At 47.4% G+C, this 21,231-nt stretch overlaps 6 protein-coding genes across 6 annotated transcripts in view, besides 1 other annotated feature; 3 read left to right on the top strand and 3 right to left on the bottom strand.

Moving 5' to 3' along the window:
- Positions 1 to 48: 48 nt before the first annotated feature.
- On the bottom strand, positions 49 to 2,647 carry UA08_05329 (Regulatory protein abaA; the record flags this gene model as incomplete). The annotated part of the gene is made up of 3 exons (XM_020267639.1): positions 49 to 1,901; positions 1,968 to 2,144; positions 2,200 to 2,647. The coding sequence occupies 3 exons, from the start codon at positions 2,645 to 2,647 to the stop codon at positions 49 to 51; spliced, it is 2,478 nt and encodes an 825-aa protein (XP_020119790.1).
- Positions 2,648 to 3,682: 1,035 nt separating this feature from the next.
- On the bottom strand, positions 3,683 to 6,529 carry UA08_05328 (Multiple RNA-binding domain-containing protein 1; the record flags this gene model as incomplete). The annotated part of the gene is made up of 4 exons (XM_020267638.1): positions 3,683 to 4,906; positions 4,967 to 5,239; positions 5,463 to 6,227; positions 6,302 to 6,529. 4 exons carry the CDS (start codon positions 6,527 to 6,529, stop codon positions 3,683 to 3,685), a joined length of 2,490 nt encoding a protein of 829 aa, XP_020119789.1.
- Positions 6,530 to 6,862: 333 nt separating this feature from the next.
- Positions 6,863 to 7,546, top strand: UA08_05327 (Dynein light chain, cytoplasmic; the record flags this gene model as incomplete). Its single annotated transcript, XM_020267637.1, has 7 exons — positions 6,863 to 6,902; positions 6,963 to 6,985; positions 7,043 to 7,076; positions 7,137 to 7,171; positions 7,243 to 7,269; positions 7,343 to 7,412; positions 7,512 to 7,546. 7 exons carry the CDS (start codon positions 6,863 to 6,865, stop codon positions 7,544 to 7,546), a joined length of 264 nt encoding a protein of 87 aa, XP_020119788.1.
- A 536-nt stretch (positions 7,547 to 8,082) lies between these two features.
- Positions 8,083 to 8,800, top strand: UA08_05326 (hypothetical protein; the record flags this gene model as incomplete). Its single annotated transcript, XM_020267636.1, has 7 exons — positions 8,083 to 8,113; positions 8,173 to 8,226; positions 8,283 to 8,316; positions 8,374 to 8,398; positions 8,452 to 8,484; positions 8,536 to 8,576; positions 8,632 to 8,800. The coding sequence occupies 7 exons, from the start codon at positions 8,083 to 8,085 to the stop codon at positions 8,798 to 8,800; spliced, it is 387 nt and encodes a 128-aa protein (XP_020119579.1).
- Positions 8,801 to 10,535: 1,735 nt separating this feature from the next.
- Positions 10,536 to 10,594: a repeat region (Identified by RepeatMasker using a combination of RepBase library and repeat library created with RepeatScout).
- A 2,822-nt stretch (positions 10,595 to 13,416) lies between these two features.
- On the top strand, positions 13,417 to 19,097 carry UA08_05325 (hypothetical protein; the record flags this gene model as incomplete). The annotated part of the gene is made up of 10 exons (XM_020267634.1): positions 13,417 to 13,437; positions 13,497 to 13,587; positions 13,703 to 13,863; positions 13,943 to 14,456; positions 14,518 to 15,801; positions 15,868 to 17,403; positions 17,748 to 18,307; positions 18,386 to 18,536; positions 18,632 to 18,937; positions 19,033 to 19,097. 10 exons carry the CDS (start codon positions 13,417 to 13,419, stop codon positions 19,095 to 19,097), a joined length of 4,689 nt encoding a protein of 1,562 aa, XP_020119580.1.
- Positions 19,098 to 19,160: 63 nt separating this feature from the next.
- UA08_05324 (Urea active transporter) overlaps positions 19,161 to 21,231 on the bottom strand; it is a gene marked incomplete at both ends in the record, with an annotated part of 2,320 nt that continues 249 nt past the window's right edge. The window contains 2 exons of the mRNA XM_020267633.1: positions 19,161 to 19,755; positions 19,834 to 21,177. Of these exons, the coding sequence (XP_020119585.1) occupies positions 19,161 to 19,755; positions 19,834 to 21,177 (1,939 nt within the window). The remainder of the gene's footprint in view (positions 19,756 to 19,833; positions 21,178 to 21,231) is intronic.

Genomic DNA, 21,231 nt, shown 5'->3' with positions numbered 1-21,231 from the left:
AATTGAAAGAGGCAATGGAAGAAAGAAATCATTGAAATTATTCGTTCATTATACCGGTTCCACCGCGTTGGACTCCGGATATCGTGTGTTCCCAGCACTTGTACCGCCGAGATGAGACTCAGTCGGCACACTGCCAACCAACTTATCAAGCAAGTCATCGGCGGGCAGTATGCCTTCCAAACCGCTGCTCTGGTGATCCCGAGATACAGACACTGGATGATGAGCGTGGTGTTGATGATGTTGGTGGTGGTGGTGTTGATGGTGGCTGCTCGGAGGGAAATGTAGGTGGCCGTAGTTATCCGCGTCAAGATCGGGATGAAGAGACGATGCAGCGGTTGTCTGGTGTGGTTCCCATAGAGAAGGGGCGTGGGTTGTATTATGGGAAATGCCATGCATGGATGAAGCTGTAGTTCCGAACATGGAATTCAGGACATTATTGTTGCTGTCATGGATGTGTTGCGGGGGCATGTAATGGCCACCATGGCCACCAAGACCGTATCCAGAAAGCTGTGGATGTGAAGAGAGTGGGATGCCATGGACGTTAAACATGGGGTCGCCTGCAGACGAGACGTTTATGCTGCCGGCCTGTGTGCTATCCGGCGCGAGTCCAGTGAAGGAGTCCAACACTGATGTTACCGACGTCTTGTCTACTATGCCATCTTCCGGTTTATTGATATTGCCCAAGAAATCATATGATCCTTGGGCGCCAAACATGTTGGTGACGCTGTCCTGCGGGTCTGTGTACACCGGCCACTGTTGCTGGAGACTGGCTGCTGCCGGTGGTTGATGATGTGGATGCATCAGTCCGTCATGGGAGTTGCCATGATACACGTTGTCTTGCGGCTTTGTGGATAGCAGCGACTCCAAAGCGAGCGGAGGAGGCAAGTCAATACCCGCGGCCCCCCTGGGACTATTCGTCGTGCTGGGCTCATGAGGTGGGATGAGGCGTCTCCAGGTTGTAGTACCGACTTCGCCAGGTCGAGTCTGGCGGAACTTCCATAAGAGGATGGCCATCCGTTTGCGTTCTTCCCCTTGGGTGCTGGTATTAAAATTATTCGACATACGGCGGTGGCTACTAGGCACAGCCGTCAACTCTTGAATGGCCGAAAGGGAGCGGAAGAATTGTCTAGTATGATCATCCGCGGCCTGGATAGCCTCTGGCTGTCCCGAACTTTCGGCCATTTGTTTCTCCTGTGTCAATTCGGTGAACAGCTTTGCCCACCAGGACGACTCGAAGAATGGCTTTATCTTGGTAGATGATGCCTTTTGGAGATCGTGATAGGTTTCTTGCATCTTTTGACTGCCTTCATATAGATGAGTGCTGCAGGCCCAGTCCTCCATCTGGCTTACGAGGGAGACGTCTCCCATGGTAGGATGTGCAAAATCAAGATCCAGCTGGATACCTAGTCGGGACCGAGGGGGCGGGAAATCAGTCATCAGTTGAAGGTTCACTTCTAACAAAATTATATCGCAATCGAGAGAGCAGTTGACGTCGTCAACGAGTGAGGCGAGGTAGGGAAAAGACGGGCGCCATCCTGAGAGATTCTCCAATGGCATGGGAAGTGCTACCGGTCGATGCTGGTCTCCCTGAAGGCGAGTGTAGACGTGCAACGCCTTATCAATTCGATTGTCCTGTTGAGGCGCACTAACCCACATGTCGAAATTGAAAGCATGAATCAAGTGGGAATGGGTGTCATATATGTTGGAAGCCAGCGTGATCGGAGTCGGCAAGTCTCCGTTGTATGTATTGGAAGTGGCGCCGTAGTCAGGACACGATGAATGGGCTTGACTATTAAAACCTCTGGAAAGTCCGTGATCAATGGATGATGTCCGGTACTCGGGATTCGTCGTTGGAGGGTGAGGATTTGGCGCGTCCGCCTTTTCTCTGACAAGTCTTTCCCCTAGGGACTCTGTGAGCACAAGGAATTGACCAAGTTTGTCTCAACATATAGCATCGTCTCACTTACACTCTGGGTCACCCTTAAGGAAAGAGTCTAGAACTTGAAGGTGACTAGAGACTTGCTTTCTAGTCCGTCGCTTCCCAGTCAGCTTGAAGATATATTCCGCAATCAACTCGTTTCGCCCATAAGATTTGCCACGTTCAGACCACTTTCTCCGACCCATAGGGGGATTTGCTTCCAAGGCTGTTTCTCCTCTTTAGTGATGCAGTAGATAATCAACGTTTGAACCCTCACTCACCCTGCTGGAAGGCATCTTCCAATGCATCAGACCAAACAGGCTCTCCATCCTTGCCGGTGTCGCGACGCGGTCGTGCCCTATACTCCAAATACTTCTGAGACTTTAGGTAGCTGCGCTTCGGGCGCATCGTAGGCATCGAATGGGCCGCGGATTGAAGCCGTCGAAGCTTTTTGGCTTGTAGACGCGCCGCGAGGACATGGCTATCGTGCAGACTAGTGCTAGATGCCGAGTGATGGAAAGGAATAGGGACAGGAGGATATTTCAAAGCCAACGTTTGAAGATGGTCATCGTGATGACTGCCACCATCTCCATTCATGGCACTGGCTCCATCTGCATACGATTGTGCATTGCCTGAGGTGTGTTGGAGAGCTCTATGAGTGCCTCGTCCAACACTATCGAGTGACGATTGTGGTTGCGATGCGAAGGACTCGGCTTGCCAGTCAGCCATGGCGTGGACCAACGACAAACTCTTTCCCAAAGAATGGCACTGGAATTCCAAACAGGATGAGCAAAGGTCACAATGCCAAAGCCTGACACAGTCTTTTTCTCTCTCTCTCTCACACACGCACACCTACAGTCACAAGGAATCGGGATCAAGAACGCAAAATGCTACAAGAGAATGTTGGAAACTGGGAAAGAGAATGTAAATACCGGAGCAGAAAAGATGGTGTTTATAGTAGTAGAGCATTCATTCTCTCTAATCTCCTGTCAAAGGGCTGGCCAAAATGGACCAAAGACCCTGCTACGCCTAAAAAACGGGTGAGTAACAGCATGCTTCCCCTTTACAGTATTCCCGCTCTCTGATCGCGACGGAGGCGGGAACGCGAGTTCAGGGCTGGCCATTCGAGAGAACTCGAGAGGAGAACCTCTCCCAGGTGCTGTGTCCTTACTGCCGTGATAAGGGCTCACATAAAAGGGTATGATGTTCAAGATACTAGGCCAAGCAAGGGGCCGACAGGCAGCACGACCCAGTCAAGGACCAGTCGGAGATTTTCTACCAATGCTCACAAGCATCTGACATTGAAGAAACAGCGTACAGCACCGTGAAGGTGGTGTCAGCTCTCAGTGGCGATGGCGGTCGAGGAATGTCGGTCGTTCACCAACGAGTCCGAGTCTTGCTGCGAAGAATGTTGCTCAAATTAAAGGTTTGACAGACAGGAATGTAGGTCGATCAGGTACAAGAATAGTCCTGGTTTGCGATTCGCGATCAAGGTACGCACGCACACAAGAAGACGCAGGATTTTGCGCTGAAGGGCGACATGTTCTGTGCCTGGGTGTTTTGCAGCGGGAGCACGAGGCCTGCAATGCACACTGCGGCAACCCTAATGAAAAAGGAACGTGTTGAAGGAGCATATGTATGCGACGTGACAAGATCCGCCACGCAAGGGGGTAGGTATACAACAACCACAGGTACATTTCTCTCTTCTTCCTGAATTCAACCCTATGAACAGGCAGGCAGGCAGGCTCTAAGCAGCAGCCTGTTTTAACCCTCGTCCTCGGCTGCCCCTACTACAAACTTCTTCCTCCCTGTTCCGGTAAGACTCTGGAGTTTCTGCCTGTCGACCTGTTGACCAGTCTTCTTCTCAATCTTACGGATCTCCTCTTCAGCATCGATGGCCTCGGCAGAAGCGTATTCTAGAACCAACTTTCGCCCCAAAAGATGGGTGTTTTTCAAGGCATCCATGGCGTTCTCTGCCTCGCGAGAGCTTATGAAGTCAGCAAACGCGAATCCACGAGCTGAACGGTCGAATTTCTTTGGTACGCGCACAGAGCGAAGCTGTCCGTACGCGCCAAACAAGGACCGAACATCGTGTTTTGTCGCTTGAAATGGCAAGTTTTTGATGATAATCTTTGTTCGTCTCGCCGCCAGTTTCTTTGCTGTGTCTTCTTGCCGTCTACTCTCTGCCGCATCTAGGCCCTTATGGGACGTCTTAACCACAAGCTTGTGCTGGTCCAGGGTGTAGCCATCCATAACAGCCAATGCCGCCTGGGCTTGCTCTTTGGTGCGGAATTCGACAAAACCGAACCCCATGCTGAGCGTCTCCCCTGGCCGTTTTGGATCGGTCTTTGTTTTGACTTTGGCTGACAAGAACCCATCCAAAGATTGGAAGACCTCGGAAAGACGTGCCGTGGTCGTAGTAAAATTCAAGTTCCTGACAAACAGTGTTGATGTAGGTAGTTGTGCCTCGTTGTCCTCTGCAGCAAACGTATCTGCAGCAGAAAAGCCTTGGGTCCTAGCCTGCAGTCCTTGCACATCAGAAACAGAGTCTGATGCTGTGGCTGGAGATTCGAATAGGTCTTTCGGTGCACGCTCGAGGAACAAGATAGAATCCCCCAGTTTTCGATACGCCAACCCTTTGAATGCTTTTTGAGCCTCGTCGGGTCTTGCGAACTCCACTATAGCGATAGTGCCACTGGGAGGCATGAGCAGGCGAGTCAGTTGCCCGAAAGGTTCGAAAAGTTTTCTCAACTCGGCTAACTTTACTCCATAGGAGAAATTCTTAACTAGTATTGCTGTTGTGCCGCGCTCGCGTTGTTTGAAAGAATCTATGTTTACGCCATTCGCAGTGAAGTAGGCTTTTGTCTCCTGAATCACATGTGTTTCGGCATGCGCCTGCTTAACGGCTGCATCTGAAGAAGTAGGATCAAGCAGGTCTGCCTTTGACACTCCCAACCTGTCTGCTACTGATGTCATGACTGCATCGGTCTAGGATCATTGGGGTTAGCATTGATTGCGCATAACGGAGCTTCAATTTGTGTATCTTACATTCATATATAGAGAATTCCAATTGAAAGATGCCGAAGAGGCTTCCATTTTGCGCTTGATCTGCTTTTGCTTCTTCAAGGGCAACTTCGACAGTTCATATTCATCAATTTTGTAAGACTTCTTCGCAGAAGCTGGGAGAATGTGAAGCAGACGACCCTGGAAATCTTTTCCATCGAGATCCTTATACGCCGCGATGGCCGACGATGGGTCCACATACTGTATATACGCAAAGCCTTTACTAGACGTTGTGCGAGTGTCGACGGCGACGTGTATCTAACAAATTGTAAGCCATTGTCGCATACTGATTTTTAAAACTCTTCTTTTTTTTTTCTTTCTTCTTGTTGCTCTTCAGATTCTAAGAGGCATCTACTAAAATACTCTTCCTGGTCACATCATGTATGCATTGCATATCAGATGTCCCTATCAGGATAATCATCACGAGAGCAGTGGTTCTAAAGATAATCCAAAGACTTAGTAAAATGAAAAAGCGACTCACCTCATCAATTTTTCCAAATGGAGCAAAGATCTTTTCCAAATCTGCGTCGGTAGCGCCATATGCGAGATTGCGAAGGAATAGTCGACCGGAGATACGAATAAGTTCAATGTCGGCATTGTATTCCTTCTGTTCGGCAGCCTCAACGGCCTCTTCCGCGGCAGGCGATGCTTCAGGCTCATCGCTGTCTTCTTCAACAGGTTGAATTTTACTAGTCGGTGCAGCAGACCGGGTGGGTAGATCTGCCTGTACCTCCTCGTCAAGAAGACCCAAGAGGCGACTTGTCTTTGATCTAAGCCAGTCCGCATCAGATTTCGGTTGTTCTTCTTCTTTTTCATCTTCCGCATTTGGAGTCTCCTCGTTGACTCCATCAGCTTCTTGATGTTGTTGGGCTTGGTCAGCATTTGACTGTATTCTGGTGTCAACAGGAACTGCTGGGGTTTCCCGAGTTTGATGGGAAGCGGTGGTGGCTTCGTTCACTTTAGACTTTTTATTAGGGTGAGATAGTCCCTCTTTGCCATTTTCAAGTGTCTCAGGAGCCGTAGGATTTATTGGTACATTAGCCACAGGCTGAATTAGATCATCGTCGTTTGCCCATGTCCTCGTCTTTGAAGTATGTTGCATCACACTGAGAAACTCCTGGAGCTTCGCGTCATTCTTTGAGTCATCTGTGTCACGCTTGCGCTTAAGATTAGTAGAGGTGGTGTCTTGTTCGGAACGTGTTCTATTTTTTACGGGTTTGCTCTCTCCAGCCTGCTCTGTGGTTAGCTACATACACAATTCAGATGACCTTGCAATGCGTCAGCCCGGACGGACAGAACAAAAAAAGAGATGACACTCACCGGACGAGCCATTTCGACCGAGATCTTGGACATGCGAAGATATGTCCTGTTAAAGTACTTTGCAGCCTGCATGGCAACATCTGCATCCTTAAATCCCACAAAGCCGATGCGGCGATTGGGAATGACATGAGAGTCCGTTACTTGGAAGCGAGCAGCAAAGTGCTTGCCCAGCTCATCATTGGTAAGTGTGGGCGGAAGCCCAGAGACAAATACTCGCGTATTCTCCATGCTGCTCACCCTGCGGAGAAACGCAGTAAGTATGACACAATGTGAGGGAGAATGTGAGGAAGTGAGAAGAAGAAATAAAACATGAATCAAAAAAGAAAAGTCTCAAATAGTATTTTTTTTTTTCTGCCCCCAGAAGGCGGTGAAAAGAGCGGGTATTGGTCGACGCTAGCCCCTGATTGGCTCAGAGCGGCTTGAATGACTCCGTAATTGACTAACAACAGTGACTCGCGGAGAAGAAGGCATCTACAAAAATAACCCCATCCTTCCTGGCCTCGACAACCACAACTACTCTACTTCACAGTCCCCTCTCGAGACTTTTCTTTTCACTCCACAATGGCTACGACAGAACCCCCAACACAAGAGAAGATGGAGGGTAAGTGACAAATCACCAATCCCGCCAATATCATTCATTCATGTGCTAATGTCGGTGCAGCCCAGATTAAATCGGTCGACATGGTACGTTGCGCATTGCTGCTTTCTAACAGATTGAACACTCACCATTGGCGACGCTAGACCGAGGATATGCAAAACGAGGCCGTTAATGTTGGTACGAAGCTTGGATCGCGCTTTTTCAAAAGAAACATGAATGGGAAGCTGACTTGAGCAGCGAGGGAGGCTATGGAAAAATTCCATATCGAAAAGGTATGTTCTCAGCTTGGTTCTATCTCTTTTTCCTCCCCCGACCGTTTGCTTACTTTTTGTTCGTCAACTAGGATATCGCGCAATACATCAAGAAAGAGGTTCGCATTCAGCTTGCTACCTTTCTTCCACTGTGATCTGAGCTGATCTGAGCTGGCTTGATCCATGCGATAGTTTGACTCCCGCAAAGGCGCTACATGGCACTGCATAGTTGGTCGCAACTTTGGCAGCTTTGTGACTCACGGTAAGCCTGAGTCAGATCCAATTGCCGCTCCCAGTTCCGTAACTAATAGATTCATTCAAACTTGACTAGAGACGAAGCACTTCATCTACTTCTATCTAGGCCACTGCGCCATCCTCCTCTTCAAGACCCAATGATAGCCCCTCAACAAATGTTCCGAACTAGTACCTCGCGTTTTACTAGATCACTCCCGCAGGAAGACGGGCGACGACGACGACGACGACGATAATGATGGGGATGTTCATACCCGGCTGAGTCGGCGTTCAGGATATTCATTTGTGGACCCCGTGTCAGCTTATACTTATACGTAGTTGATATGTATGAGCTAGTTTGTTTAGATATGTGATCAAGATACCCGCGCCAGATTGTTGTAGCAGAGACTTGTCGATTGCGTGTCCTTGGCTGCCTGCCGTACAATATATCATGATTTACCGATTCCTTGACTGGAATAATAAGCTCTATATACATCTAAGTAGCTCTTGTATGAATTGCACTGAAGAATATCAAAGGACGTCATGTGCCGCCAAGCTGCTGCGCCACATTAACGCCGCACGTCCAGGATGGCTGTACATAAGCATAAGCAACTTTGTGACAACTCCAACTCCGTCAGATCACATACGAAAACCCTCTAATTCGAAATTATAGAGTGAGGAACACACCTGCCATATCAATCATGGCATTTTGTATCACCTTCGGAATGCATGGTGCGATAATCCTCTTTGTTTTACATCGATTATCGATTGCCAGCTAACCACCTGTCTAGAGTTTACATCTCAGCTTGAGGGATACGAGCAAACCAGGGCACATTGCCAGAATTGTATGTTTATAACCATCTTAATTGCAGGGTATGAATGCTTACTTCTTTCTGTGCAGGCGGAAACTGGGATGGACATTGTCAGACAAGATGGTAAGCTACTAACCTACCCAGCCCTCCATTTATGTGTTGTACTAACCAAGCTAATAGGCCATGGTTTACGGTCTGTTTTATTGTAAGAATGGCCTCTTACATATCACTAACAGCTGCTAATTTTTTCTTGCAAAGCCGGTCATTCCGCTAGCAACCCACAAATACAGGGTACGCCCAATATCATGCCAACCACACATCAGGGTTCTAACAAGCTTATAGGAAGTACGCTGTTACCGATGCGGGTTCACTCAAGATCTAAGGTCTGTCCTACACTCCCCCATCTGCATATTTAGGGCTGACATCAATGTCAATCAGCATACGCCCTGATATAAACCCCGGTACACAACCGCCACCTGGAATGCCGTGGGGACCAGCCTATGCGGCTCAACCACAGGCATATGGATATCAAGCGCCGGCGGGACCCCAAAATCCTCCTCCCATAGCCTCAGGAGGAAACCCTGACGCTGGGCATGTATACAAGTAGGCGGAACTTGATACGTCAACCCTACTTAAACTGCTTGATTTTGAATAGCATGGCTTGAATTGGATGGAGTTGGAAAGGGAGCATTGACTACACCCATTGTTATTATGATGGATGATATTACATTTTGTTTCAAATTAGCATCATTTTATTTTGTTCCTCCGTTTCATGGCATTTGAAGTGCATGTTATTTGCTAGTGGGTGGCTGACAAACTACCTACATAAATGAAATGCATGCCAATTTATGCTCTGCCTGATCCAGTGAGCGCGCAGAGCCTAGAATGGAGCCCCCAAAGCTGCACTGAAATTTGGCATACTCAGCCTGTGAAATATTTTATTCTGAAAAAACGAGGCTGTGATATGCAGGCGAAATTATTAGACAGGCCAGGTGATACGCTAACTAAATATGCTTGTAAGCACCGCCGCCCCTGTGCAAGGCTCTTCCTTCTTTCCTAGATGATCTAGGAATAGAGAAACACTTTTTTTTATCCTATCTGAGCCTATGGAAAGCCTCATTCTACCATGTCCTATTCTTCAATGCCAAAACGGCAACCTGAAACACACGATGAGAATGGCACTCGGAGCCGCAAAAAGCACAAGGCTGAAGACCATCTGAAAAGCTAGTCCACGCTCTCCAACCAAGGATCTTTTGGTCTTCAAGAGACCAACGATGCGATTATGGATATTGATATTCGAGGTGATGGACCAGCTGCAGAGCAGTCACAGAACAACGGTAAGAGACAGCCTCCCAGTCATTTACTCACATCTAACATATTGAAGATCTGCAAATACTATCTGAAGAACGTGACCTGTTACCGCGGGTCTCAGACTACCCTATTGGCCTCTATGATAGAAGCACTGGGACTGAAACTGGCAATATGACAATCGATGAGATCTTATGCTTCGGATTGGTATGTGCAAACATATCAGCCTTTCATTGGCTCTGATGTTGGAGGTAGATGAGTGCAATAGATCGTTAATTAATATAGTTGAAAAATATTCCTATCCTCATCAACCCCAGTCGAAACAAGCAGTCTATCACTTTTGAGGAAACTGGAACAACATAACAACGTTTTCGCATCGCTCGAGCTTGATATTGGAGACCATCGGTGCGCTATCCTGGCAAAAGGAAACCCCATTGCTACGATGAACACGAAAACCCATTTCGCCCTCAAGTCTCTCCGGAACAGAGAAAGTCTGAGCTACGTTGGCTTGATACCTCGTTCCGAACTTCAGCAGAAGCTAGCTGCTGCTACCTGCCGACACCACTTATCAAAACCCACAATACTTGGAAAGGGCGGGGTCGTCCTTTGCCAACGGGCCTATTTTACCCCCTATTTCAACCGAAGCTCTTCAGAAAGATATGGAACAGTTTGCTGAGCTTGAGCATAATGCTATGCCCAATCTCGAGACAGTGATAGATAACCTTCGCAGAAGTTGAGCAGAAAATAAGCACTACTCTCTTAAGGTGACCATTCTTTCTTCCTTTTAGCCTCAAAAACATGCTAATATTTTGGCAACAGCCACCAAAGAGAAGCAGTTGATTTTATCATGAAGAGAGAATCAGCAGAGATTGATTATACGAATTCGAGGAGTTTGTGGCATCAAGAAAGTCTCAGCTCAGAACTAACAGTGTAGATACAACTTAAGACTTATCCATGAGCAACAATAGCTAATCGAAAGTAGATACAGACATATCATCACCGGGTCGAGGAGTCCCACACCGGAAGACATACTGGGAGGCATTCTTGCAGATGACATGGGTCTAGGGAAGACGCTGGCTATTATTTCTAGTATCGTGGCTAGCCTTCCTCAACTGAAGGAGTTTGCTAATGAGCAACCTAACACACCTTTGACGCCTACGAAATCCACACTGATTATTGTACCCTCCGTGTGTTAGTATATTTAGTGCTGATAGATGGCCGGATTGATGAAATTGAGAAGTACTTGTCGCTGTAGCCTCATAACTTTCTCTGCTAACTCTTGAAAGACACGTTGTGCCCGGAACCCTGACATACTATAAGAAAACAGAACTCTCTCAAGACTGACGCCCCTTCCGGATGTGGTCTTTTCCACCTATGGCACGGTCGCAGCGGATGTGAGTCAAGGGGGTGGCATTCTAGATTGTTTCCACTGGTATCGCATAATCCTTGATGAAGGTAAAACTATGCAACGCTTTCCTGATTATCTTTTCCTAAAACTAATCTTCCTATAGCCCATTTCATACGAAACTCCTCCACAAAGCCATTCAAAGCTGTGGCAAGTCTACAGGCGTCAATCCCATGGTGTGTGACAGGAACACCAGTCCGGAATTCCCTCGACGATCTTGCTTCGTTGATAAAACTCCTTGGAGTTCCTCTCCTGGAGGACACAAAAACCTTTCGACGATATATTGCTAAGGTGGAAGGCAACGCCACTGTCCTTTTTGCGCAGTACTTCGGCAGCTCGGTGATGCAGTCAATCGGCGGTTCCATCTTTCAAAACAAGCTTCTCGATGGCCTCGAGAGCCGAGCACAATTGAATTCTACCGGCGTGAAGACACTTCTTGACGCAGGAAACATCAACATAAGGCAGACGGTGCTCCAGGCTTTTCCTAGTCACCTCGAGGCAATACTCACGGCATATACTGAGGCAATCACTATCGTCTTTGTAAGATTTCCACTTCCGCATTATATAGTTTCCTGTGTGATATTGCTCTACGGCGTTGCTGACCTCTCGTGCCTCTCCTTTGCAACCGCCAGTACCCTGGCTCTTGTCTTGTGCAGTGGGATGGAATGGACTGATACTAATACGCCTCTCCAGAAGGACAAAGCTGGTGACTCGGCAACTTGACCACTGAAATCGCGGCCACCTTACTAACATTTTGCGATTCATGTACCTAGATAACTTTTCAAGTGCATCTTCTAGTTACTTGGGACGTGTGATGATTACATAATCGACATGTCATTGGTCTGTCAGGCAGCTGCTTGAGCTTTTTCTGTTAAGAACATACATCTCCTTTCCGATTTTTCTTTCGACAGTCTCGATAGTGAAGAGAGTCCAACTTCAGTGAAAATGGCTGGACAAACCTTTTTTCCTTTAGCGAGACCTGGATCGGCAAGGTCGTCGATTTTGAGGAAGTCGATGATGATAACAACAAATTACTCTCCAAGAAATGGCAGATCGAGGAGATGCTACACGAGAGGCACGATCAGGGCGACAAAGTAGAATTCAGTATTAAAAGACAGACAATTGCCTATTATGTTTATCCATTATATACTAACCCCAAGATATCAGAATCCCATACACAGGTTCAGACTTCTCGTCGCCTAGTATTAGGGCTAGTCAAGCATCCCCTGATATGAAAATAAAAGAAGAAATCGCTTTATCTACTTTGACACAAAAGGGATGCACGCCATCACCATCACTTTTAATAGCAAAAGAACAATACAGGAAAATAGGACCATTACCACCGGACATGATACAAGATCAAAGCATAAATAAGTCGGCATGGGAATTTTGAAGCATACCTAGGTACTGTGAGAAGCGGCTGCTGGTGGTGGCGCATTCTATTTACCAAGAATTAGAAGGATATATTCGTGTGACATTGTACATAACAGGTAGGTGAAAAGTAATAATAATAAGAATGAAAAACAGACTCGAGTGGACATGCTATCAGTCCGGTTCGATTTAATTCTTTTTTTTTTTTTTTTTTTTTTTTTTTTTCCCCATCTAGGCTCCTTGTTAGCCCTAACTTCCAGTTTTAATTGGGCGGATTATGACACCTGCTTCTTATCTATATAAGTGGACAAGCCTCGGGATAAGCTAGTCTAAAGATGCATAAATATAGTCTCAGATAGCCCCTTGAACATAGTTATATAACTTAGTGTTTCTAATACTAGTCAATACACTGTCGTTATAGAAATTCCCTGCAGCCTAGCAGGCGTATCTAACTCTCCCCTCTCCTTCTCCCTGTTGGCAGTTGGCAGGCAGACAGGCTAGCACGGCACAGATGGAAAACAACATCACAGAGTGCGGCGACAATAATTTTGGGCCCCAGGTCACTCATTGCCGGGGTGGTTTCGATTTTACATTACTCTTTGAGGAATGTTTCTTTTCCATAGTGCCAGCGGGGCTTTTGTTACTGGCCCTGCCCTTTCGTTACAAACACCTTTTGAAAAAGAGAAGCAAGCAGGTTGTCCAGAGTCCGATTTATTGGCTTAAAATTGTGTGTACTCGCCTTGACCGCAATTGGGCTGTCTGTCTGTTCTAATCATTTATCCAGCTATTCGCCCTGGTCTTCGGGGCATGCCAGCTCTCACTTCTCGTCATCTGGGCATTGCCATATACTCCGCGAACACAAACCTCACTGGCTGCAGCAGTATTGGCCTTTGTTGTGTCAATTGGCTTACCATTACTGTCGCACTTGGAGCATTTATATTCGATTCAGCCTTCTTCTCTGCTGAACCTTTCCCTATCGCTGTCATTGCTGTTTGACATTGTACGAGTGCGGACACTATGGCTTGCACATTATCCCGCAATATCCGCCATCTACACGGCCAGCATCGGGTTAAAGCTCATCTGGTTTTATCTCGAATCGAGGAACAAGGAGGCATTCTTCATTAATCGGACAACACAGCATGGATCTGAAGAAATTCATGGTCTGTATAGTCGCTCGCTTTTCTGGTGGATCAATCAACTATTCTTTTCTGGCTTCAAGAGTGACCTGACGGTGGAAAGCCTACCGCATTTGGACCAGGCACTGTCATCCCATGAAGTACATCGTGCCGTCACAGAAAAATGGAATGCAGGTAGGATGGTGGCTGGTTGTGGAATAAACAGACCTTGGCTGATTCTCGTATCTAGTCTCGAAATCGAATCGGAATGCCTTGGCATGGTGTACTTTGTGTGCTTTTAAATCTTCAGTGACATATTCCTTTTTGTCGCGACTGGCCTTGATCGGGTTGAACTACTCGCAACCGTTTTTGATTTCACGCTTGATTGCTTATGTTGGCGAAAAGAACCCAGATAGGAATGATGGATATGGGCTGATTGGGGCATATGCTCTGGTCTATATACTCAAGGCGGTATGTCGTTTTCCTTCGACGAGGTCAATCGCCCCCCTAAATGAATACCACTCTTATATATTTTTTTTCTTTACTATAGGTTTTCAATGGCTCTTACGAGCACCATAATTTTCGCTTCATTACCCAGATACGTGGCGCAATGGTGTCTATGATATATGACAAGACACTAGATGTGCAGCAAGATGAACAAAACGGCTTGTCAGCAGTGACACTAATGAGCAACGAAGTGGAAAACATTTCATTGGGGATCCAAAATGCTCACGAGGTCTGGGCAAGTCCGATTGAGTTGGCCATCGCCATATTTCTCCTAGAACGTGAAGTTCTCTGGGCTGCAGCTGTCCCTGCTGCCATTTCATTAGCAGCCTTCTACTTTACCGGTTTAATATCAAAGACGTTCCCCAAACGTCAAAAGGCCTGGATGCAAGCAGTCCGTGAAAGAGTGGCATTTACATCGAATTATTTGGAAACGAGCAAGATAGTTAAGATGCTCGGCCTTTCCGAGCAGGTATCATCGATTGTGCAACGATTTCGCGTCCAGGAACTGAACCTGCAGAAGAAATATCGCCATTCAATGGTGATGATGAATCTTGTAGGTCTGTTAACCAAAATGTGCACCTTTATACAAATAAGAATAATACTAACAAAGACTCGCAGCTGGTATAACATCTAACTTTAGTCCTCCCATTACCTTTAGTCTTTATACTGGAATTGCACTTCACATAGGCCGAAAGCCCCTGACTGAGTCGCAGATGTTCATGGCGCTTTCCATCATCTCGTTGGCTAGCAATCCATTATCAAATTTGGTATACTCTGCCCCGAGACTTGGCGGAACTATTGAATGCTTTCAGCGGATACAAGAATACCTCTTAGCAAACCCAAGACATGACTATCGAAGCTTTGATTCCCTCCACAACTCTGGCAAAGTTCGAGAAACGAAATTCGTTGACGAGGGGTCCGGGTCTGGATCTGGGTCATTAGAACTGCAAGAAATAAATAGTGACAATGGGATGTCAAAGATTCAATCATCCGGAACCAAGACAGATGCCGTGTTAAACCAGGCCCATTTTGGCTGGAATCATACCTCATCAATGCTAGCAGATATAAACCTCCAACTGCCTTCTGCGTCACTCACAATGGTTGTCGGTGCGGTTGGTTCAGGGAAAAGCCTTCTTTTAAAGGCTATTTTAGGCGAGGTTCATTGCACAAAGGGTTCAGTGCAGATACAACCGTCGAAAATCGCTTTCTGCGACGCAAAGCCATGGGTTCGTCATGGGTCTCTCCGTGCTAATATATGTGGGCCACATGCATACGATGAGGAATGGTATAAAAAAGTGGTCTATGCATGTGCTTTAGAGGACGACATCAAGAGGCTACCTGAAGGCGACCTCACGCTTATCGGGAGCAATGGGGCTGCAATTAGTGGTGGCCAGCGCCAAAGGATTGCTATTGCTCGTGCAATCTATGCCCGTACAAGATTAGCCCTCTTTGATGATGTTTTGAGTTCCTTGGATGGTCCGATATCTGAACATGTCTTCACACACGTCTTCGGAGAGCAAGGAATTTTGCGCCAGCACCGCGTAACTACAATTTTCGCAACACATGCAGTTCAGTATCTTGGGTTTGCAGATCAAGTTATTGTACTTCAAGATGGGAAGATAGTGCAATATGGATCCCCACAAGAAGTTCGAGCGAGTGGTGAATCTCTCTTGACTAATAGACTTCCTTCTCACGATATTTCACCTGCAGATTCTGGCTTAACAACTAATGATCAGCAACCCGCATTACCTGTCCCTGTGCCTTCTGATCCTGGAAAGTCTATGGACCGAAAGCTAGGTGATCTAACGGATTATAAGTACTATGTGCAGGCCGCCGGATGGAGATATATGCTCCTCTACTTTGGCTGTCTTCTCATTGGAGCCTTTTGCTCTCAGTTTCCCAGTAAGCTCATACTATCTGGGCCTAAATCTTTTTACGCCAGCTAACAACAACAACAAAAAAAAATAGGCCTGTGGGTTCAATGGTGGGCGGAAGAAAACGCCCGTTCTCCATTCGGACGGCTGGCGTTGTATATTTCCATCTACGCAATGTTGGCCGCCTTGGGTTCATTTCTATGGGCTTCATGCATGTGGCTGGTCTTTTGTCGCATTGTTCCTAGATCTTCCAACCGACTTCATGATTACCTGGTTACTAAAGTCAAGGATGCGCCTCTGCATTTTCTGGCATCTACCGACAACGGCATTACCCTCAATCGATTTAGTCAAGACATGACTCTGATAGACACGTCGCTACCTGCGGATTTCCTGAAGACGTCAAAAACTTTGTTCCAGTGTATAATGGGTGCTATTTTTATTTCAGTGGGAGCCAAGTATATTGCTTGTCTCATCCCTGTTTCTGCATTCGTTCTCTATTGGATTCAAAAATTCTACCTACGAACCTCGCGACAGCTGCGCCAGCTAGATCTGGAGACCAAATCCCCGCTTTATACACAGTTTACAGAAACCATTGATGGTATTATCACTATCCGGGCTTTTGGCTGGCAAAGAAAGTTTCGAGAGGAACACCAGCAGCTACTGCAAACCTCACAACGGCCATATTTTACCCTCTTCGTTATTCAGAGATGGCTGATTCTAGTTCTGAATCTGTTTGTGGCCGGTATTGCTATTCTTATCTCTGTGTTAGCTGTGTTCGTTCCTAATATTGGTCCCATTGGTGTCTCCCTCATTTCATTGGTGACATTTAGTGAACAACTCACCGAGTTGATCCATTTCTGGACCTCGATGGAGACTAGCATTGGCGCTATTACACGCATTCGAAGCTTCAATAGCGTTCCTTCAGAGAATTTGCCTGGGGAAGATCATATTCCTCCTCCTAGTTGGCCGTCTGAAGGACGTCTGGTGTTTCATGATGTCTCTGCCGGGTATCAACCAACATCACAGCCAGTCCTTCAACATGTTTCACTGACGGTAAATCCCGGTAAAAAACTAGGGGTATGTGGACGCACGGGGAGTGGGAAAAGCTCTTTACTCTTGGCCATCCTCCGCATGATTGATATCCAAAGTGGAGATATCACGATTGATGGATTGAGTTTGCAATCATGCCCTCGGGACATCGTCCGCAGCAGAGTCACAGTAATTCCTCAAGATCCGGTTTTGTTCCGAAGATCAGTGCGTGAGAATGTGGCTGGATTTACTGCTGCAGATGACTCGACGATCTTTGATGCTCTGGAAAAAGTTCAGCTGCGCGAGCATGTCGAAAGCTGCGGTAGTCTGGATACAGTGATCGATGATATCGCCTTGTCGACAGGCCAGAAGCAATTAATCTGCCTCGCGCGCGCGATTGTCATGAAGCGCAAAATTCTGCTTCTCGACGAGGCAACCAGCAATGTAGATGAGCAGACAGATCAGCTGATGCAGAGCGTGATACGGAGAGAATTCTCTGATTGCACAATCATTGCCATTGCGCATCGCGTCCACACCTTGCGCGATTTCGACATGATTGCTGTTGTGGACAAGGGCAGGGTGGTTGAGTATGACTCGCCAGGTAAGCTTCTGAGCCGTCAGTCGCTCTTCCGGCAGCTTCATAGCGCTGCTTGATTCGGATAGCGATATGTTTTGCGTTGATATTTCAATGAATTTTCTTTTCTACCTGACCTCTTCGCCTCATAAATGACAGTAGATGATGACACTAGAAGTTGAAAGCGATTATTTAGGCAATGCCAAATGGGGAAGGACCCGGCGATATGTACTAGCACCAAAACGTCGTAGCCTGAGGCAGAAGCCTGACTTCACTTCAAACATTCACTCGAGTCAACAAAAGCATATAAACCCCCAGACAAAACAAAAGAAAGAAAGAATCAAAAGCAAACATGAATAAACCCTGCCGAGACTTCATCGCCTACTCCTCTCCATCCCCATCACCATATCACATCTTCTTCCTCCCCGGTAACCCGGGGATAGTAGAATACTATGCCGGATTCCTGGCACAACTATACGCAACACTCAATTCTTCTTCTTCTTCTTCTTCTTCTTCTTCTTCTTCCTCTTCCTCCCACCAATCCCAATCCCCAGACTCTGCAGTGCCATTTTTCAATGTCGCAGGCTGCTCACACGCCGGCTTTGAAATTGGACATGACGACAATCCAAAGACAGACAAGGATGATGCTACCTTGTACAGCATCACGGCACAGATAGATTTCAGTCTCACGCGATTACGGACATACATCCAAGCCAGCAACCAAAACCAAAAAGAAAAGGAGAAAGCAAAAGTTATTCTAATAGGTCATTCCTATGGCACATTCGTCATTGCCGAGATATTGAAACGGCTATCCAGCAACACAAAGCACGACGCCAGCACCGAAAATGATACCTTCCAAATCATAGGGAGTATACTCCTTTTCCCGCCGATTCCGGATCTGGCACAAAGTCCCCGGGGGAAGAAACTTGCTGTATTTTCCTCCTCTCTTTCTATCTGACTAGGCGCACTGTATCAGCTAATTTCTTTTTTTCTTTCTGTTTTTCACTAGCTGATAGCAAGATGGAAATACCTCCCCAGTGTAGCCTCTAGCATGGCGAAACTAATCTCCAAGTTCCCACTCATCTGGTCAAATGCGCTTATCCGCTATTCCACTGGCTTGCCATCTGACGCACTAGACATAGTCCAGCAGTTTTTCGGAAGTAGGACTGGCGTTGCTCAGACATTGTACTCCGTCGCCTTTTCCCCTCTCTATCTATATTTACATACCCTAACGGTTAATAATATAGGTATTTAGCAAACCTCGAACTAGACGAACTCAAACCCTCCCGCTGGGAATCGGCCTTTCGAGCCATTGCATCGCCCAATTCTTCTTCTTCTTCTTCTTCTTCTTCTTCTCCAACATACATACGCCTCTTCTTCGGCAAAAACGATGGCTGGGTGCGTGACGAGCTGCGCGATGCATTCATGTACCAGTACTGCGACGAGTCTGGTCCGAGGGCCTTTGATGCGAAGCGCGAGTATTTGGATATTCGCGCGCGGATTGATCCGAGTGTGGATGGAGATGAGGGGAGTGTGGTGATTCCGCATGATTTTGCCATTCGTTAGTTCTCTCTCCCTCCTTTTCTACTTATTTAAATGTTGCAAGTGGCTGTGATTGTGTGTGTATGTGTATGTGTATGTGCTGAGTTGTAATAGGGCATAGTGAGCATGTGGTGCCGTATGTGGTTGAGTATGTGGAGGAGATGGTCAAGGCTGGTTAATCGGATCCATACATGGACAATTAGCATTATCGTATTGAAACTACCTAGGTAACTAGAACATAATCAAATCTTAACAGACAACTTCTCATCCGGCGACGATGGCATGGCGTCGCCTTCCTGGCTGGTATTTGCAGTCACAGCCATACCAGCTGTAACCGGTTTCTTTCTGCCCGTGGCATCCAAAAACATTGCCCGCACCGTATGCGCAATGCTCGCGCGACCCTCATACAAGGGGAAAATAATGACGCCGAAGCCCGTGAAAAACAGCCAGATAATCCCAACAACAACCCAGCCCGTGAAGAATTTCTTGCTAAACACATACCCGGAGCCATACATGGGCATAGGCCAGAGGATGAGTAGACACAGAGTCATGGCGACGGTGAGTGTGCGAGCCCAAAACGCCGCCCGATTTAGTTTTCTGGTTTCTTCTTCTTCTTCCGGTGACGGAGCTGTTGTTGCCGCTGCTGCAGTTTCGTTGCTACCGGGGATCAATTCCAGATCTACGTGTGCGGCTGCGGCGACTTCGGAGTCGTCGACTCTGCGGATGTTGCGCATTGATTCGTAGTCGTAGTTTTGTTGTCCGAAGACCAGAGTCAAAAGTGGGATGAAGACGAGAGGACTGAGAAGAGCGGCGACGTTGCCTGCAAGCATGGGGTAGCTGTGACAAACAATTAAAAAAAAAAAAAAATTAGCAAATTATAAATATTTGCAGTATGATAGCCCAAAATATACATACTTATCACCAGTAGTCGCAACGGTTAATTCTCCATACATCGACTTTGCCGTCACCAACCAGGCAATCAAGGCAACGCCGAGACCCAAAGGCGGCGACAAGGCGGCCGCAATCCAGTTCTGACCTTTCCACAGCAAACTCAACGAGCCAGGAAGGACAGCAGCCGATATAATCACGCCCATCATTAGATACAAGTACCCCATGGTGATACCCGCGTAAACGAGACCAGTGGAGAAACCCGCCATTATCAACGCGTAGACAACGCAGGCCGAGTGAGAAATCCACACGAGTCTCTTGCCCTTTGCTGCCGGGTTGATGTATGCCTGGTAGATATCATAAGTGAAAACAGAGGACACAGCGATCAGCTGTGCGGAAAATGCAGATGTGACTGCCATGAAGATCATCAGACAAGTGGCAACTGCGCCTCCGTAGCCCATCAACTGCGATGCTGCGTACGGCAGAACGAGCCCAGCCGTGACGTCGCTCGAGCTGAGGATTGAATCTCCCTGCAGAGAAAGCGCCGTTAACCCCATTGTGGTCGCACAGAGCCAGGGGATGGCGAACCAGCACAGTCCTCCAATGACGTATCCGGGGAATGCGTGCACGGGACCGGCGGCAATGGCTTTGTTGTAATATCCGTTGTCCAGGAAGACTGTGCCAAAGTTACCGATGAGGTTGATGACGAAAAAAATGCCGCCTTCGTGAGAACGCATGGTCAGATAGCTTCCACCGGCATTTCCGGCCACGGGACTGGCTTTGGCGACTGCGGTCAGGATATCATACACCTTGCTGGGAGAGCCCAGAACAGGGCTAACTGCGTATGCATTGAAAGCAAAGACAAAGATGATGACAACAATGACAATCGTATGCAGGTAATCGGTAATAAACGTAGCCTTGATTCCACCAAAGACGGTGTACAAGACCACGCCGATTGGCAGCAAGAAACAGGCCGCAGGTGACGACATGCCAGTGAGGGAGTTGAGAACCGCAGAACCTCCGGTCAGCAACATGGCCGTCACAAGGATGTTTGTCATGAGACAGAACACTATAAAGACGCAGTGGACAAGGGTGCCGTAACGAGCTCTAATGACCTCGAGAAAGGTATGGGCGTTGGGAGCCCGGCGCTTCAACTCAATGGCCAGAGTCGCGAAGAGCAGAATCTGGACCGTGGCACCAGATGCATAGAAAAACGGGCCTGAGACGCCATACTCGTAGGCGACAGTGGAAGACTGGAGCAGCGTTGCGGCCCATGTCCAACTGCTGACGACAGCCGATGCCACCAGGCCGGACTTGACAGTGCGGCCGGCAGTGGAGAACATTTCTGATGTTTGCACCTCATGTTGGTATCTGAAATGTCTGTTAGCACTGTCTGGCTGCGGATAGTAAGGGTGGTGGGGGGGG

The sequence above is a fragment of the Talaromyces atroroseus genome (assembly GCF_001907595.1).
Source record: "Talaromyces atroroseus strain IBT 11181 chromosome Unknown scaffold_6, whole genome shotgun sequence".
NCBI classification, from domain to species: domain Eukaryota; kingdom Fungi; phylum Ascomycota; class Eurotiomycetes; order Eurotiales; family Trichocomaceae; genus Talaromyces; species Talaromyces atroroseus.
The sequence above is the reverse complement of the archived record's forward strand: the minus strand, read 5'-3'. Positions and strand labels throughout refer to the sequence as shown.